We start from the raw sequence: 19,619 nt of genomic DNA on the forward strand, positions 1-19,619 counted from the left end.
AAGAGACTGCGACAACAGATGTCTAACACTTAATGGCTGCTAATTTACCCCACAAAACAATGATCGCACCGGCGGAGGGTGGCCGAAAAAACAAAAACAAAAAAAAAAAAAAACAATAAAGAACCAATAAGTTTTCTCAAGAATTCGGACTTTTTTCAATTTTATTTTTGGCTCCAAATGAAATATTGAATTATCGAATTATTGTAAAAGAAAAACAATGCATTTTGTCTAAAGACTGCAGTCGCGAAAAAATGTCGCGATTAACTCGAGTAGGTCGCTTATTTATTTAAACAGATGTTAAACAAATTCTCCAAATTCACAACATTTGTCGTAAAAGATGACAAAAAAGTGCGGAAATTACGTGTTGTGAAAATCGCAAAATTAAGTTGTCAGCTTTTTCCTCAGATCCTACGCACGAGCAAATCAACGGTTGAGAAAGAAAGAGGAAGTTCCTGAGGTTTACGTTTCACCGCCTTGCTATCAATTTGTCGCCGCTTTGCTTTCTTGCACCACATGAAATATACTGTTCGTAGCTTGGAATTAGAAGTTAAAAGGCTATAATCTAATTATAATGCAATCTTAAACAATAGCGTGGGTGCTTTTCCCGTGAAGTAGTTTTTCGTAAATTTTCAACGTCATTACAGTCAACTCTCGCCTTGCAGACACCCCGCTATTGCAGACGCTCGCTATTACGGACAAAATCCAGATCCCCGGCGAATAAGGTTTGACTGGAAATGACTCCCGTTAATACGGACTCTCGCTATTACGGACACTAAACGACGCCCCGAGCGTGTCCGCTTTAACGAGAGTTGACTGTATATTGCAATGGCTGAAATTTAATCCATCTCTAATGGACAATTTTACAAAACGTCCGGTACAAAAGCAATCATTTTTTAAACTCTCCAAACATTTTCAAAATCCTACAAGACATGCAGATCAAGGTTTTTTTTAAAAGACATCGTGCGAGGTGCTTATAATTCTTTCTCTCCGTGGCCCGATTCTTGTACGTATGCCATGTATAACGTCACAAACAAAACAAACATGCCAACAAAACATTAAATCAGACATGAACGTCCAAGGCATTGACTGACAAGTTAATTTAAATGTAAAATGGAACGCATACGGTAAACTTCCTTGAACTCAGTAAACTTACACTATTGCATAATGACCGGCAGCCCAACAAGATCTCAAAAACACTAAATTACCGCAGTACGATCACGACGATGTTTTTTAATTCTTGTAAATCAAACGAATTTAGCCAATCTAAAGTATGATACGTCGATTCAAACGAAGAGCCTACTCTAGCTTTTTTTTATTCGAAGTGATTGATCATCCTCCGAAGATACTCCGAATGCACTCCGAAGATATTCCGAAGATTTTTCGACATTTGTCCGAACTCCGAATATACTCTGAGTGATGGTTGTCCGACGATTGCAGAAAGAAAATCCGAAGATCCCCGAAGAACACTCGAACCTGAGGGTGAAAGAAGAACACCCGAGGGATGCCGAAGAAGGCCGGACAATTGAGAAGATTAGGGAAGGCTTTCAAGGATTCGTCTGAACATTTTGTTCGTGGGAATATTATTCCCTTTAGCTTGACTAAAAAGGAAGGGTTGGAGGATTCGGGAATGGTGACGTGCCATGAATTCCAAGTTTCGGATGCATAACATTTTTTGTTATGTCGCTCCGTTGTTAAGTTTTTATTCACAATTAAAGAAAAGCAGTCATCACTAGTCTTTGGGTGCACTTTGGCAGTAAGACTTAGCCGGACTTACTTAGCTGCCTCGCCCTGCTCCTAACAGGCGTAAGTCAACCAAGCGTGGTATTTATCTGAGCCGCGAGAAACTGGCACGAGACTCGGAAAGGTAAGAGGAACAGTGCTCGCTGTTTGGAGCAGTCAGGGAGGTGAACATTGCAAGCATTAGCCCGTCGATCACTCGTGATCACTTAACAAACAAAATCTTCACAATGCCTTAGTTCTATTTTTTTTCGGGTCATCATCGGCAGTCCTCAGTAGTCCTCAGTAGTCTTTGATTCTTCCTTGGGAATCTTCGGTTGATTTGGGTAAATAAAGAATAAAGCTAATTTGGTTGAATTCTTCTCTAACATTTTCGCTCAGTATTTTGGAAAACTTGCTACACATACGCTGAATTAATTTTGGAAGCTTCTGTAAACAATTTCAGGCGGAAAAAGTCGACCATTAAGTACCTTTTTAAACCGCGCTGTGTTCTCTTCGCGAAGTGAAAGTTCTTCTCGGAGCGTCGGAGTTTGTTTTGAAATTTGTCAATTAAACAGCCGAATTCTGCCAGACGTCTTTCTCTCTCACATCCTTTACTGTTGTCCTTTTTATATAAGGCCTTCGCCGCCCTTTGTTATCAAAAATGTTCTTTAGAGATGCAAGTTTATAGCGACAAAAAAAGTCTCGAGAACGGATTTCGGGAGCCCAAGAACTCAAAAGCTTCCGCTCCCTGTGTTGTCATCTTGCTGTCAACGCTCCAAGCGATAGCTAATCATATTTTTGCGTTTTGAGAGCAACGCATATTTCAAACGCTCTGGCTTTGCCGGTAGTCCCAATTTTTTTTCGCTTCTCGCCTCATTCTCGTCCCCATGGCCCTTTCGTTTCTCTTAGTCGGCTGGGCCTTGGCACGAGAAAACGAAGGGCTCTGGGGACACAGGATTTCCAGTCTTAGATTCTAGGACTTCCGGTCTTCATGTATGCAGTCATGACGTTTCAAAAGAATGTATGAGAGAGTAGTTACGTTTTCGACTTCCGTTAAGGAATTCTTTGTTCCAAAACAGCCAATCAAAAAAAATGCGAATTTATAATTCAAGAATCCTATGTCCCCAGAGCCCTTCGTTTTCTCGCGCCAAGCCGGCTAAGAGAAACGAAAGGGCTATGGGGACGAGAATGTTCTCGCCCCGCCCCGCCTCGTCCCCATTTTTTGCGCGGTCATTCATTTTTTGGCTTCAAGCTCGACGGACTCTGCGAAAAAATAGGGACTGCTCGTAGTCTAATCGCACGTGGTAAGGAATTCCAAAGGGTAATAGCGCTATATCGTGCGTTGTCCAGAGGCCGATTTATAACCTGGGATATTGAAACTGTCCTACTTTCTCGTGTTACGGTCACGGACAACAGAACGTGTTACAAAGCGATCACACAAATAATTGGGCGCTAGTCCCTTGACACATTTAAACGCAAGAATACCTACCGTATACGTCAGATAATTAACTACTCGTGTTATATGGTCGAACGGCATGCTTTGCGAGCGTTTGTTTATACTTTGCTTCTGTCGCTAAATGAAAGCGTTTGAAAATCTAAAATATTTGGGGCATTTGGCGGTCTAAAAAAATAATATTTACTGGAAGTAACAAGTAGAAAATGTTTGCTTATGGGGCCAACTAGGTAAGCACTACTGTTTTTGAAATTGTGACCTCGCGTCGTAGGGTTGCAACTTGCAAAAGATGCTCGATGCCCAGTCCACTCGCCTGATGAAGTTTAGCGATGCCGTCATGACGTACGTCATAACTTGAAAAGGAGTAAGGGCTCGCGCTTCCCTCTTGCCTTTCGATATTTCCGTCACTTCGCTCGTACTCCGATAAACATGTTCAGCTGGAAATAAAAACTTAAAACAATAAATGTTATACTCTTATGAGATTTAAACTAAACACAGTAAGGTGCATTAAACTCAATATACCCTATTCAGACCGGGGGGGGGGGGGCTTTTGAGGCCCGCGCTGATTTTGAACTCTTAAAACTTTTTTAACTTTCAACCAAACGCTGTAAACGTTCTGAGTTTTCCTAAATTTATCTGGCAATAATTTGGCAGGGTTGGATGATGTGTCAGGAACTTGACTTCACCATGGCAACGGCATTTTGACAGGCATGTTTTCCCAAATTTGTAATTTTGCGTGTTTCTATTAATAAAAATTAACTTTAATGGAATTTTTTTTCATTTTTAGGTTTTAAAGCACATTTTTAGTGATTTTAAGTACTTCGCAGTAATTTTGGGTGGTTTTCTGGCATTTTGGAAAAAATTTGAAATTCAAGATGGTGGATCCAAGATGGGGACTGTGTTGACATCATGATGTAGTTGTCACGTGATATTACGTCACCATCCCACGTGACGTATACAAGAAGAAAGATGTCCGGACATACAATACATCCTATAAGTTTCGTTGTGATTGCTTAAATATTCTGGAAGTTACATGGGGGGGGGGGGGGGGGGGGGGGCTTCCCAAAAAAGTCCAAAAATGCCCGGTCTGAATAGGGTTAATCTTTTTGTTTGGGTTGTTGTAAGGGGCGGGCATTTTATTATGTTTAATATAAATTGTTTCGCTTGAAACTATAATTTGGAAAGGTAAAATACTGTTATTTATCATAGATTTACGTTGTAAATAATTGTTTTGGTGAGGGCATTTGCTTTGGTTAAGGCATTTAATTAAGGCATTTAATTAATGCTTAGATGATGTTTAAACAAAAAATACCAAAATTACAGTCAGGAGTTGACATTAATACTCTTTATAAATTCTGACGCTGACTTATTTGAGCGTAAACAACGATTACCACAAGAGGCTTTTCCTAGAAGCGTGGCATTCGCAGAGGGACCAGAATGCGGGAAATGAACACATAGACATCCCTGATGTATATAAGTCACTTACATAATGTTCTTAGTCTCGCGCAGCGTTCGCGTGTATTTGTATTAGTCACTCGCGCGCGCGTACAATGTGAAACCATTAAAAAGCCGTTTTATGCCATGATAACAACCGAAGAAGACCGAAGATTCTCGGTCGAAACGTCTTGAGCACATTATGAGCGTTGTTTACGCTCAAATAAGTCAGCGTCAGAATTTATAAAGAGTATTAGATGATGTTTATTTTGATGTTTATGTAATAATTTAATGTTTGTATAATAATAAAATCTAGAATTTATCTGGGTTTAATATTTATGCGCTGCTTTTATCTTTTGTTTTTTAGTTTTGGTTGTAATAAGGATCCAATGCATAATCATGGCGAAAAACCATAATCATAGCAGAAGGAGGGAGTTTTAGTACCAGCGCTTAGTCGAAATATATAGTACCAGGAGCCATAATTAGGAGCCATAATCCCCGAGATTATGGCTCCTGATAATACTGGAAACAGTTATGATTTTTTAAGAGCATTATATTGAATGAATTTCACGCAGTATGTTATGAACGACAAAAAGAAATAATCCAGTCCAAAAGTAATCATTTCAAATTCTCTCATGTAATATTTCGAGAATCGACTTGATAGCTAGGTCAGCGTTTTTTTTTTGCAAGGAAAGCATTCAGTAAGACACTACCTCTCTGAAACCTCTATTTTCATTCGCCCGCTGTAATTACTACCCCTATTGTTATTCAGGGCTAGGGGCATTGTTGTCACCTGTTATCTATTGTTTTAAGAACCAATGAATTAACTCGTTCCGAGAGGTAGTGAACGAAAGCATCTGCTGAGGCTAGGTGACTTTCTTTATTGGAACCTGACATGAATGTCCACAGCAAGGCAGTAGCTGACAAGATGAATTCATAATTATGTTAAACAAAACAAAAACAGTTAACATCCACAAAAAGTTAGATTGAACAGCAGCCGCCAGAGGTTGCACTCTATCGGTGTGGTATATTTCGTTTTTCGACCCAACACTACACTGAAGAAAAACGTTGCCACCTTTCAGGTAATTTAAACTATAGTTTCTTTAAATTTTCATTTAAAATAAAATTTTAATTTCAATTTTTATACGAAAACAGACAAACCTAGTTAAATAATACAAGACTGGTTAAACAGCTAGCACCTAATGAACACTGGTGTTTGTGCTTTCGAAATAATGGGCTTGGATTAAATGGATGGCAGAAACATTCCATGAGCTTCATTGCTGATCCAGATCTAAATAAGGACATCGATCCGGAGACAATTAGCTGTTGTTTTTGTGACTGGCCCTTGAGCTCCTAAAAACTATATATAACGGCTCAAACTTTCCCCAAACATGAAGTATTTTGCGCTTTTTGAACCTTTCATTATGTTTCGCGCCTCTCAGTGCTCGCGCACAGCACCGGTGCAGCAACTTTTATCCAAGTTTAAAAACTCTGACTTTAAGTGGAAATAAACATTCAATAGAGAATAGATGTTTCGTCAGCTCCACGCAGATGTTTTTAAGTCGAAACGAAATTGCTGATCATGACTTACCACAATATAACACAAAGGAAGAACCAGTCCTCAGGCTCTCGTTTTTACCGAAGTACTGAAATTTTGTTTTTGTGAGATTGAAGGTGAGAAATTACGAGTCAGAAACAAATGCTTAAAACCGGTAGACAAGCGCGCGGTGAATTTTGCAATAAATGTCGGCATTCTTTCGATTCTTAAAAGCGTTTAGCATTATCTTAGTAACTGTTAAAGTTCAAATTGTTCTTCTCAATGAAGTCTATTATATAATTGTGAAGTTGGTATTTTTGGAAAATAAAAGTTTTTAGGAGCGAAATTTATTTCCCTTTCGTGTATAAAAGTGGACAAAAAAGGAAAGACTATAAACAGATCTAGGAGATTAAAATTAAAACCTGCGAGCTAGTCAACACTTTAACTTTGAATAATTATATCATGAATAAAGTCACTCTGACAAATTAAACATTTCCACCTTTAATACATATTTTCTTATATTCGCGAAATAAACATTAAAGTTGTTATTCAAACAATATCTTTAGCCTGGTATAATGTTACAAAAAACATTGCCCCTATCACTGTTTTAAACTGAAACCGAATACAACTCTGCAATAACCAACTTCGTCAATGTATGATTTGTCAATCCCTTATGGAAATGTGCCAGCGCATCCTACAGAAATGTTAATGGTCTCAGAGAATTAGAAAAGCAAAAACACAAAGGATTGCCCGCGCGTTCCCTAGCTTATATGAAGAGTCAGCGGCATGGCAAAAGTTTCGGACTCTTCAGATCTTCATCACTGTGATACCACTGAAAATACCTACACACGTATTAAATAAGTCAGTGTTTAGTATAATAGCAGTTTTGAGGGGGTATTGGGGTTTGCGGTGTTGCCATATTTTCTTATGCGGTGTTACGGTGAATAAAACCCCATCTCGCGGTGTTGCGGTGATCTCAAACCCTATGGTGTGCGATGTTTGGGTTTTTAAACCGACTGTGTTTGGTGAAACGAAATTATTCGCGGTGTTACGGAACTAAATTCGTAGCACATACACATATTTATATTATTATTGTTATCCTCTTAATGGAGCGCGGAGTATATTAAAAAAGCGCGTCCGCTACGGGGACTTTATTTTTGCCGTAATACTACAAAATGTTTAGACGACGTTTTTCTACGGACGAAAAATATTCAAACACTCTTTTTGTCCGAAAGTTTTATCATCCGAACATTTATTCAGCCTCATCGCTAATAAAGCGCTTGCTTTGCACGCACTCTAAGGTAACCGTACAGCTGCCACTGGCAAAGAGAAAGTCTTTTCCTCTGTCGCTGTCATTTTTACTCGTTTTCTCACGATTTATAAACCAGGGTACTCACAGCAGCCTTTAACTGCTGATAGTACTAAAATTATTATCTTTATATTCAGGGAAGACTGGACAATAAGAGAAGTTGTTCTAGGGGAGGAAATAGGCGCAAGCCGGAAAAAATAATTGCAGAAGTTCGAAGACATTTCTTGTTAATAGTGACAGCTAGAATTTGTTCTAGTTGCTCCTAAACATTATTGGTCTAGCAAAATGTGGGTTTAATAAACAGCAGCGTTTATTGACAAAGTGACTAGGACTGCAGATGTCTTTAAAATATAGAAATATATTTCCACAAAAATAAGGACTTTTTCTATTTTCATTTCGGCACAAAATGTAAAAACCAAACAAATTCTCAAACCAGTTGTTCCCAATAATTGTAAAAGGAAAACAATGCATTTTATATAATGATTACAGGTCATTACATGAAATTTTCGCGCCTTTTAATTTTCAAAACAGCGAAAAATGTAGCGAATAATTCGAGGTCGCTTATCTATTTGAACAAATTTGAAAAAATATCTATCCAAATTCACAACACATATGTCGAAAAGTGACAAAAGCGCGAAATTATGTGTCGAGAAATAGCGTTTTTCAAAAATCGCAAAATTAGTTGTCAGCGTTTTACCTCAGACTCCTACGCACAAGCAAATCAACGGATCATAGTAAAAAAGACAGAGGAAGCTCTCGAGGATCACGTTTCGCCGCTTTTCTGGCAATTTTCCGCTGTTTCGCGTTCTTAGCGCCACATGAAATATACTTTCCGTATTCTGATTAACAATTGTCCAGTTTAAAATTAGAATTAAGTAAAAGAGTATAATTCATGCCATCTGCTATGGACAATTATACAAAACGTCCAGTAAAAAAGCAATCATTTTTTAAACTCTCCAAACATTTTCAGATTCCTACAAGACATGCAGATCAAGGTTTTTTTAAGACATCGCCCGAGGTCCTTATAATTCTTTTTCGTTGTGGCCCAATTCTTGTACGTATGCCATGTATAACGTCACAAAAAAAAACAAACATGCCAACAAAACATCATAAATCAGACATGAACGTCCAAGGCATTGACTGACAAATTAATTTATATGTAAAATGGAACGCATACGGTAAACTTCCTTGAACTCAGTAAACTTACACTATTGCATAATGACCGGCAGCCGAACAAGATCTCAAAAACACTAAATTACCGGCAGTACGATCACGACGTTTTTTTAATTCTTGTAAATCAAACAAATTTAGCCAATCTAAAGTATGATACGTCGATTCAAACGAAGAGCCTACTATAGCTTTTTTTTATTCGAAGTGATTGATCATCCTCCGAAGATACTCCGAATGCCCTCCGGAGATATTCTGAAGATTTTTCGGAAATTGTCCAAACTCCGAATATACTCTGAGTGATGGTTGTCCGACGATTGCAGAAAGAAAACCCGAAGATCCCCGAAGAACACTCGAACCTGAAGGTGAAAGAAGAACACCCGAGGGATGCCAAAGAAGGCCGGACACTTGAGAAGATTAGGGAAGGCTTTCAAGGATTTGTCTGAACATTTTGTTCGTGGGAACATTATTTCCTTTAGCTTGACTAAAAAGGAAGGGTTGGAGGATTCGGGAATGGTGACGTGCCATGAATTCCAAGTTTCGGATGCATAACATTTTTTTTTTATGTCGCTCCGTTTTTAAGTTTTTATTCACAATTAAAGAAAAGCAGTCATCACTAGTCTTTGGGTGCACTTTGGCAGTAAGAGATCCGATTGTCTTAGGTGAACTTTAGCCGGACTTAGCTGTCTCGCCCTGCTCCTAACAGGCGTAAGTCAACCAAGCGTGATATTTATCTGAGCCGCGAGAAACTGACACGAGTCTCGGACAGGTAAGAGGAACAGTGCTCACTGTTTAGAGCAGTCAGGGAGGTGAACATTGCAAGCATTAGCCCGTCGATCACTCGTGATCACTTAACAAACAAAATCTTCACAATGCCTTAGTTCTATTTTTTTCGGGTCATCATCGGCAGTCCTCAGTAGTTCTCAGTTGTCTTTGATTCTTCCTTAGGAATCTTCAATTGATTTGGGCAAATAAAGAATAAAGTTAATTTGGTTGAATTCTTCTCTAACATTTTCGCTCAGTATTTTGGCAAACTTGCTGCACATACACTGAATTAGTTTTGAAAGCTTCTGTAAACAATTTCAGGCGGAAAAAGTCGACCATTAAGTATCTTTTTAAACCGCGCTGTGTTCTCTTCGCGAAGTGAAAGTTCTTCTCGGAGCGTCGGAGTTTGTTTTGAAACTTGTCAATTAAACAGCCGAATTCTGCCAGACGTCTTTCTCTCTCACATCCTTTACTGCTGTACTTTTTATATAAAAAGCCCTTTGTTTTCAAAAATGTTCTTCAGAGATGCAATTTTATAGCGATAAAAAAAGGCCTCGAGAACGGATTTCGGGAGCCCAAGAACTCAAAAGCTTCCGCTCCCATCGCTTCGCAATTTGACACGCAAGTGTTGACAACGTGTTGACATCTTGCTGTCAACGCTCCAAGCGATAGCTAATCATAGTTTTGCGTTTTGAGAGCAACGCATATTTCAAACGCTGTGGCTATCATTCTCGTCCCCTTAGCCCTTTCGTGTCTCTTAGCCGTTTGGGCCTTGGCACGAGAAAACGAAGCTCTCTGGGGACACAGGATTTCCAGTCCTAGATTCTAGGACTTCCGGTCTTCATGTATGCAGTCATGACGCTTCAAAAGAATGTATGAGAGAGTAGTTACGTTTTCGACTTTCGTTAAGGAATTCTTTGTTCCAAAACAGCCAATCAAAAAAATTGCGAATTAATTTAAGAATACTATGTCCCCAGAGCCCTTCGTTTTCTCGTGCCAAACCGGCTAAGAGAAACGAAAGGGCTATGGGGACGAGAATGTTCTCGCCTCGCCCCGCATCGTCCCCTTTTTCGAGCGGTCATTCATTTTCTGGACTGCTCGTAGTCTAACCGCACGTGGTAAGGAATTCCAAAGGGTAATAGCGCTATTAGTCCGGTCAGTTAGGTTGAAAATTTACGGAAATCGTGACAAAGGGCGTAAAAGCGCCAAACTTGGCACAAATGTAGTTAAGGATATTACAAATCATTTAAGAAGGGGTGCCACAAAAATTTCCCCCAGGGGGGGAGGGGAGGGGAGTTTTGTAAACAAGACCATTTCGGCATGTTATGACCATAAGGAACAAAAGATTTCGCTTTGTAAAATTTCAGGATGGCTTAAACCGTTCGTATAAGTAAAGTTAAAGCAAAAATGAAACAAAATCGATATCTTTGCCCAGCATTGAAAACTTAATGCCCGATATAGTAAAAAACGTCAGGTTTTTACTCATCATTAAGCCTTTTTCGATAGGATTTTCCCCAACTTTTCACTTATTTTGATGTTTCAACGAAAAATATTCAGTAAACCAATCGTATGAAATTCACATCCATTTGTAAGTTAGTAACAAATAAAAATCTCTACATTTCATCACTTTTGTGATTCAATAAATAATAAATGCTAATTAATAGTCAGCGGTTTTTCCATACAACATGCGCTTTACTTCCCGCCTTCAAAGCGTAGTCAGGGGACAGGGAAGGTCACTGCAGCCGTCAGGGAGGTTCGCTATGTAAACTGTAAGTATAACCAGAAATTAAATTCAAATTAAACACTGTTTTCAAGTTAAAATGCTTTCGCTAGAATCTAATGTGACTTGTAAAAGAATTTAAGCTATACCAACTCGGTTTAAGTGTGAGTTGCCACAGGGTTGACGAAATTATGAACAGTTTAGCTACATCCGTTTGCGATCATTTCAAGTCTGTTGGAGTAGTTTGTCCTCTCTCTCTACACAGAGGCTTGTTCACCGTTGGGGCCATTGACAATATAGACCATAACCCTTCATCAACAACAGCGCAAGGGTCATTTCATGGGACTGGAATAATTCTGTTCCAGTTCCCGAAGCACGATTCAGAAGTTAGCCAACAAGTAGTGCAGGGAGTGAGTCTTTGCGCCAGCAGGACCACTTCAAGAGATATCACACTTCCTGACGAGTATTCATCAGTTCCTCCCGTCTCTGTAAAACATCAGAAGTTAACGTGCCTCCTACTGATCGGGCTAGTGTGGAAACCCCACGCAGCAATCAGCTGTCCACTGCCATTGCACAGGAAACTTGTTTGTTGAAGCACATTGAACAACATCTCCATGAAGAGCTCACCAAAGGTATTTATCTGTCATGGGCTGCATATCACGCATCTGTTACAGTTGTGTCCAATCCTTTGCCTTGCTTGGGTAGCTTGTTGCCATCGTTTGACGAAAAAGCCGCCACAGTTGCGATGATGAAACATGGTATGTTTGTGATGAAGAAGGCAACAGAGCCTCTAAACCCTGGTCAAATACCTGTCACTGTTTGTGACCAGCCTCTGTTCGCCATCGCAAAATTTGTACAGTGGAACTGGCCTTCTACACACGGAGAAAATTTACACGTTGTGATACTAGGTGGCCTCCACATTGAGATGGCTCTTTGGTCCTTGTGCGGAGATCTTTTGGCTGCATCTGGTTGGACTACAGCACTAGCTGAGGCAGGAATAGCATCCACCGGTACATCGGATTCCTTTCTCAGGGTAGCGCACTTGACAAAAACCAGGCGTGCACACCAGATAACAGCAGTGGCTTTGCAAAACTCGACGGTCAACACGACGACGAGGAGTTCCAAAAGTGGCACGATGGAATGATTAAGAACAGTCCAACATACAAGTTCTGGTTCCTGATCATGCAAATGGAACTCACGGTACTGGCATTCGTGAAAGCACATCGTGAGAACAACCTCTCTCTGTATGTAGAAGCCTTGGAATCCCTTGCTCCCTGGTTCTTTGCGCTAGATCACACCAATTACGCAAGGTGGCTACCCATTCACATAAGAGACATGAAGTGCTTGCCAGGTGCCGTTCAAGACGACCTCAAGAATTTATGCTGGGTTATTTCTAAATCTTTCTAATCTTTGAACAAGTTTTCAAGCATCCCAATCGATCAGGCACACGAGCAACATAACGCAAGTGTTTAAGGGTCAGGTGGAGCCGTGGGTCTAACAGAAAGTCCAGTAGCGTTTAGAAGATGGATGGTGGCCGGACCGGAAACCGCTAGATTGTTGGAAGAATTCGAAAGTCAGTTAAAAGGTGATCCAGGTGTTGATGAAAAGAACGAACACCACGAAAAAGGACTTTCTACACAGAAGGCCTTTCAAAGTCATGTAAAGAATCTTGTCAATACAATCTCTGAAATGGGAAACCCTTTCCAGGATGATTGCCCTGAATTGCTTGCCCTTGACACGCGCAATAGTGCAGATGCGTCGGTTGTGGCTACTGTGCACACAGTCCAGGAAATTGGATTACGACAGTACGAGAAGTACGTGAAAGAAGTCATTAAGGAGAGAACTGTGTCTATTCACGATACGATTTCGAAGAATTCCTTGCCACTGTTCAAGTGTCAACAGCCGAAGCAAATCTCAAAAGCGTCCTTGAAGTTGACAGCGGTAGCAAGTGATCGTTATCTATTTAGTCGCCTGTACATTGCCAGCCAACAGCGCGACGGAGATCTTGAAGAGTTCTTCAAGCATGAAAATCAGCCGTATCCGCCTTCATTGTCAGAGTTTGGAAACCTTCGATTCGGGAAAAAGTCTGATTTGATTACATGCGTCAACAGAGAATCACCACCTGCACCGGCATCGTATGACGTGAAAGTTTTTGATGGAGCAGCTATCGTGCATGCGCTACCGGTTTCATCCGTCTCGACGTTTTCACAATATGCAGATTCCACATTCTTGCCTTTCCTGGAAAACCAACTTAAGAGCACCAAAAGAATTGACGTTGTATGGGATGAATATTGCTCAGCAAGTCTTAAAGATGCTACTCGTGAGAAGAGAGGAAAAGGTGTGAGGCGAAAGGTGGCTGGGCATGTTAAATTACCTCAGAATTGGCAGGCGTTTCTTGAAGATTCCTCCAACAAGAAAGAATTGTTCAACTTCTTAACCAAACAAGTTGAAACAGCTTCCTTTCCAGATGACAAGTTTGTCTACATAACTTCAGGTAACTCGCTAACTGAACTATCTTAAAGTGGGCCTTCAATGTATTCACCGTCCAAACACCCCTTTTATGTATGAACTATTTCAAGTTCTGATGAACGGTTTTTCGTACTATGTGTATCATTGTCTATTTGTTCATTCTAGGTGAAAATGTCATCTCCAGTTGTCCCAGACAACAAATGCAGAGCTGCAATCATGAAGAAGCAGACACGCGGATTCTTGTACACGTTAAGGATGCTTTGGCTAAAGGAGGGAGAAGTGTCTTAGTTCGCACTGTAGACACGGACGTTGTCGTAATTCTTATTGCACAGGTCCATATGTTGTCTTCAACGTGGCCTGGATCAACCTTTTGGGTCACCTTTGGGATGGGAAAGACTTTCCAACTGCTTTCAGTTAACAGCATTTGCGATTATTTGGGTGAAGAGAAATGCCGAGCGCTTCCATTTTTCCACGCGTTTACGGGGTGCGACACAACGTCTGCATTTCTGGGAAAAGGGAAGAAATCTGCTTGGGAGGCCTGGAATTGCGTACCCAGAGGTAACAGAGGCTTTCCTTTATGTGAATGTCAATCCCTTTAATCCACTGAAGATCGACTCCCCTCTGTTTAAAGTCCTGCGACGCTTTGTGGTGGTACTTTATGACAGGACCAGTCTCGCCACTGACGTAAACTCGGCTCGACGAGAACTCAAAAAGAATAAGGCACTGGAAAACATCCCCCCGACAGAGGTAAAAACCCATCTTTTAGCTTACACAACCGTTAGCTCTATCCCCTGTTCAGTCAATGCTGAAAGAATTTAGGAGAAATTATTGCCCTTAACTGACCCTTTCTGGTGTTGATCCATTAGAAATTTCCTTTACTGTGCATTTTTGGTTATCATTACACTTAAGTATTCTAGTCGATTAATGTAAAATGATATCTCTTTGTTTGTTAGGATTCCCTTTTGAACCATTCCAACAGAGCTATTTACCAGGCGAGCATTTGGACGTCTCTTGATGAACAACAAGTTGTCCCTTCCCGACAGACTTTGGTTGGAAAATGGATAACGACAGATGGAGACCCCGCTGGACCATACTTCCAGAAGCCGCTAAAGCTTGTTCTGAATTACTGAAGTGTGGATGCAGGACAGGTTGTTCAAGTGGTCGTTGCAAATGCTTCAAGGCTAACCTTCCGTGCACTGAACTCTGTGGCTGTTCTGGAGGCTGCCAGAACTCAAGTCTTTAGAAACAGAACAATAAATAACTATGTCGTTACTAATTCTGAGGGAAAATTTCGAAAACGATGTGCTTCAGACTCGGTAAAAAACGTGTTTAGTAAAATTTGAGTAAGCACGCAAAGATTCATGGAAATGTCACGTGATCAAGGGAAATGCCTCATTTATTGTAACAAACTCTTCACTGAGTCTGCTTAATGTGTTTTAGCTGTTTCACAAAGTAATTCGTCATAATGGGTGCGTAATAAACACATTGAATACTACAGCCTCGCTTTCATGTTAGCGTTAGCGCATTATGCAAATGTTATGGGCGTCCTCCCCCCCCCGGAAAGCTTAATCACGTGGCACCCCTTCTAGATTCGTTTGGTATGTCAAAAGGAATAACTGTGCCAAGTTTGGTGCTTTTACGCAGTTTGTCACGATTTTTGTGCTAAGTAAAATATATATCGTGCGTTGTCCAGAGGCCGATTTATAACCTGGAATATTGAAACTGTTCTTCTTTCTCGAGTTACGGTCATGCACAACAGAACGTGTTACAAAGCGATCACACAAATAATTGGGCGCTAGTCCCTTGACACATTTAAACCCAAGAATACCTACCGTAAACGTCAGATAATTAACTACTCACGGGGAGCCAGCCTAACTCCTTAAGATCTGGTGTTATATGGTCGAACGGCATGCTTTGCGAGCGTTTGTTTTGACTTTGATTCTGTCGCTAAAGGAAAACGTTTGAAAATCGAAAAGATTTGGGGCAATTTGCGGTCTAAAATAATATTGACTGGAAGAAACAAGTATAAAATGTTTGCGTACGGGGCCATTTACATAAGCACTACTGTTTTTGAAATTGTGACCTCGTGCCGTGGGGTTGCAAGTAAGGCTGTAACAAAGATGCGCGAAATTTCCTAAAAAGGCCCAGTCCACTCGCCTGATGACATTTAGCGATGCCGTCATGACGTACTTCATATAACTTAAAAAGCAGTAAAGATAGAAGTTACTGTTGCTCGCGCTTCTCCCTTGCCTTTCGATTTTTCCGTCACTTCGATCGTACTCTGATAAACATGTTCAGCTTGGAATAAGAACAAAAAACAATAATGCTTTACTCTTATAAGATTTAAACTATACGCAGAAAGGTGCATTAAACTCAATATTTTAAAATAACGAGCGCTAGCCTGCGTTTGGTCGAAAGATCAGATATAATACTGGAAACCGAATTTTTAAGAGCATTATATTGAATGAATTTCACGCCATATGTTATGAACGACAAAAAAAATCCAGTCTAAAAGTAATCATTTTAAACTCTCTCGTGCCATATTTCGAAAATTGATTAGATAGATCAAGGTTGTTTTGCAAGGAAAGCATCGGCTGAGGTGCCTTTTTTATTGGAACTTTTGAAACCAGACATGATCGTCCACTGCAAGGCATTAGCTGACAAGATGAATTCATAATTATGTAAAACAAAACATAAACAGTTAACATCCACAAAAAGTTTAGAATGAACAGCAGCTGCTAGAGGTTGCACTCTCTCGGTGTGGTATATTTCGTTTTTCGACCCAACACTACACTGAAGAAAAAAGTTGCCACCTTTCAGGTAATTTAAACTATAGTTTCTTTAAATTTTCATTTAAAATAAGATTTTAATTTCAATTTTTATACGAAAACAGACAAACCTATTTAAATAATGCAAGACTGGTTAAACAGCTAGCACCTAAAGAACACTGGTGTTTGTGCTTTAGAAATAATGGGCTTGGATTAAATGAATGGCAGAAACCTTCCATGAGCTTCATTGCTGATCCAGATCTAAATAAGGACATCGATCCGGAGACAATTAGCTGTTGTTTTTGTGACTGGCCCTTGAGCTCCTAAAAATTATATATAACGGCTCAAACTTTCCCCAAACATGAAGTATTTTGCGCTTTTTGAACCTTTCATTATGTTTCGCGCCTCTCAGTGCTCGCGCACAGCACCGGTGCAGCAATTTTATCCAAGTTTAAAAACTCTGACTTTAAGTGGAAATAAACATTCAATAGAGAATAGATGTTTCGTCAGCTCCACGCAGATGTTTTTAAGTCGAAACGAAATTGCTGATCATGACTTACCACAATATAACACAAAGGAAGAACCAGTCCTCAGGCTCTCGTTTTTACCGAAGTACTGAAATTTTGTTTTTGTGAGATTGAAGGTGAGAAATTACGAGTCAGAAACAAATGCTTAAAACCGGTAGACAAGCGCGCGGTGAATTTTGCAATAAATGTCGGCATTCTTTCGATTCTTAAAAGCGTTTAGCATTATCTTAGTAACTGTTAAAGTTCAAATTGTTCTTCTCAATGAAGTCTATTATATAATTGTGAAGTTGGTATTTTTGGAAAATAAAAGTTTTTAGGCGCGAAATTTATTTCCCTTTCGTGTATAAAAGTGGACAAAAAAGGAAAGACTATAAACAGATCTAGGAGATTAAAATTAAAACCTGCGAGCTAGTCAATACTTTAACTTTGAATAATTATATCATGAATAAAGTCACTCTGACAAATTAAACATTTCCACCTTTAATACATATTTTCTTATATTCGCGAAATAAACATTCAAACAATATCTTTAGCCTGGTATAATGTTACAAAAACATTGCCCCTATCACTGTTTTAAACTGAAACCGAATACAACTCTGCAATAACCAACTTCGTCAATGTATGATTTGTCAATCCCTTATGGAAATGTGCCAGCGCATCCTACAGAAATGTTAATGTTCTCAGAGAATTAGAAAAGCAAAAACACAAAGGATTCGCGTTCCCTAGCTTATATGAAAAGTCAGCGGCATGGCAAAAGTTTCGGATTCTTCAGATCTTCATCACTGTGATAAAAATACCTACACGCGTATTAAAAAAGTCAGTGTTTAGTATAATAGCAGTTTTGAGGGGGTATTGGGGCTTGCCGTGTTGCCATATTTTTTTATGCGGTGTTACGGTGAATAAAACCCCATCTCGCGGTGTTGCGGTGATCTCAAACCCTTGTGTTTTTAAACCGACTGTGTTTGGTGAAACGAAATTATTAGCGGTGTTACGGAACTAAATTCGTAGCACATACACATATTTATATTATTATTGTTATCCTCTTAATGGAGCGCGGAGTATGTTAAAAAAGCGCGTCCGCTACGGGGACTTTATTTTTACCGTAATACTCCAAAATGTTTAGACGACGTTTTTCTACGGACGAAAAATATTCAAACACTCTTTTTGTCCGACAGTTTTATCATCCGAACATTTCTTCAGCCTCATCGCTAATAAAGCGCCTGCTTTGCACGCACTCTAAGGTAACCGTACAGCTGCCACTGGCAAAGAGAAAGTCTTTTCCTCTGTCGCTGTCATTTTTACTCGTTTTCTCACGATTTATAAACCAGGTTACTCACAGCAGCCTTTAACTGCTGATAGTACTAAAATTATTATCTTTATATTCAGAGAAGACTGGACAATAGGAGAAGTTGTTCTAGTGGAGGAAATAGGCGCAAGCCGGAAAAAATAATTGCAGAAGTTCGAAGACATTTCTTGTTAATAGTGACAGCTAGAATTTATTCTAGTTGCTCCTAAACATAATTGGTCTAGCAAAATGTCGGTTTAATAAACAGCAGTGTTTATTGACAAAGTGACTAGGACTGCAGATGTCTTTAAAATATATATATATATTTCCACAAAATAAGGACTTTTTCTATTTTCTTTTCGGCACAAAATGTAAAAACAAAAAAAATTCTCAAACCAGTTGTTCCCAATAATTGTAAAAGTAAAACAATGCATTTTATATAATGATTACAGGTCATTACATGAAATTTTCGCGCCTTTTAATTTTCAAAACAGCGAAAAATGTAGCGAATAATTCGAGGTCGCTTATCTATTTGAACAAATTTGAAAAATATCTATCCAAATTAACAACACATATGTCGAAAAATGACAAAAAGCGCGAAATTATGTGTCGGGAAATAGCGCTCTTCAAAAATCGCAAAATTAGTTATCAGCTTTTTACCTCAGACTCCTACGCACAAGCAAATCAACGGATCATAGTAAAAAAGACAGAGGAAGCTCTCGAGGATCTCGTTTCACCGCTTTTCTCTCAATTTTCCGCTGTTTCGCGTTCTTAGCGCCACATGAAATATACTCAAAGTTTCGTATTCTGATTAACATGTCCAGTTTAAAATTAGAATTAAGTAAAAGAGTATTTAAACTCTCTAAAAAATTTTAAAATCCTACAAGACATGCAGATCAAAGTTTTTTTTAAGACATCGTCTGAGATGCTTATAATTCTTTTTCTTTGTGACCCAATTCTTGTACGTATGCCATGTATAACGTCAGAAACAAAACAAACATGCCAACAAAACATCATAAATCAGACATGAACGTCCAAGGCATTGACTGACATATTAATTTATATGTAAAATGGAACGCATACTGTTAACTTCCTTGAACTCAGTAAACTTACACTATTGCATAATGACCGGCAGCCGAACAAGATCTCAAAAACACTGAATTACCGCCAGTACGATCACGACGATGTTTTTTAATTCTTGTAATTAAATCAAACGAATTTAGCCAATCTAAAGTATGATACGTCGATTCAAACGAAGAGCCTACTCTAGCTTTTTTTGTTATTCGAAGTGATTGATCATCCTCCGAAGATACTCCGAATGCACTCCGAAGATATTCCGAAGATTTTTCGAAAATTGTCCGATCTCCGAATATACTCTGAGTGATGGTTCTCCGACGATTGCAGAAAGAAAACCCGAAGATCCCCGAAGAACACTCGAACCTGAAGGTGAAAGAAGTACACCCGAG

The 19,619-nt window shown here is 39.4% G+C and overlaps 2 protein-coding genes across 3 annotated transcripts in view; both read left to right on the forward strand.

The window, feature by feature from the left end:
• Window positions 1-12,631: 12,631 nt before the first annotated feature.
• LOC144658436 (uncharacterized) lies at window positions 12,632-15,201 on the forward strand. Of its 2 annotated transcripts, none has more exons than XR_013571716.1 (3): window positions 12,632-13,598; window positions 13,739-14,320; window positions 14,527-15,201. XR_013571716.1 is itself a non-coding variant. In XM_078518836.1 (3 exons), the coding sequence occupies exons 1-3, from the start codon at window positions 12,632-12,634 to the stop codon at window positions 14,586-14,588; spliced, it is 1,422 nt and encodes a 473-aa protein (XP_078374962.1). In that variant the 3' UTR covers window positions 14,589-15,201. The 2 variants fall into 2 exon arrangements, 1 of the variants encoding a protein (XP_078374962.1); XM_078518836.1 differs by having other exon boundaries at window positions 13,739-14,131.
• A 1,116-nt stretch (window positions 15,202-16,317) lies between these two features.
• LOC144656581 (uncharacterized) overlaps window positions 16,318-19,619 on the forward strand; it is an 88,940-nt gene continuing 85,638 nt past the window's right edge. Inside the window, exon 1 of the mRNA XM_078516800.1 lies at window positions 16,318-16,393. The gene's annotated coding sequence lies outside the window, so the exon portion shown is untranslated. The remainder of the gene's footprint in view (window positions 16,394-19,619) is intronic.

Source organism: Oculina patagonica, chromosome 6, assembly GCF_052425735.1.
Source record: "Oculina patagonica isolate OP01 chromosome 6, crgOcupat, whole genome shotgun sequence".
Lineage (NCBI taxonomy): Eukaryota > Metazoa > Cnidaria > Anthozoa > Scleractinia > Oculinidae > Oculina > Oculina patagonica.

Bases quoted from the DNA above. Each gene is read 5' to 3' on its own strand.
- LOC144658436 (XM_078518836.1), top strand. From the start codon at position 12,632: ATGGTGGCCGGACCGGAAACCGCTAGATTGTTGGAAGAATTCGAAAGT. The intron at 13,599-13,738 runs GTAACTCGCTAA...TGTTCATTCTAG, and splicing joins GTTTGTCTACATAACTTCAG to GTGAAAATGTCATCTCCAGT. The intron at 14,132-14,526 runs GTAACAGAGGCT...TTTGTTTGTTAG, and splicing joins CTGGAATTGCGTACCCAGAG to GATTCCCTTTTGAACCATTC.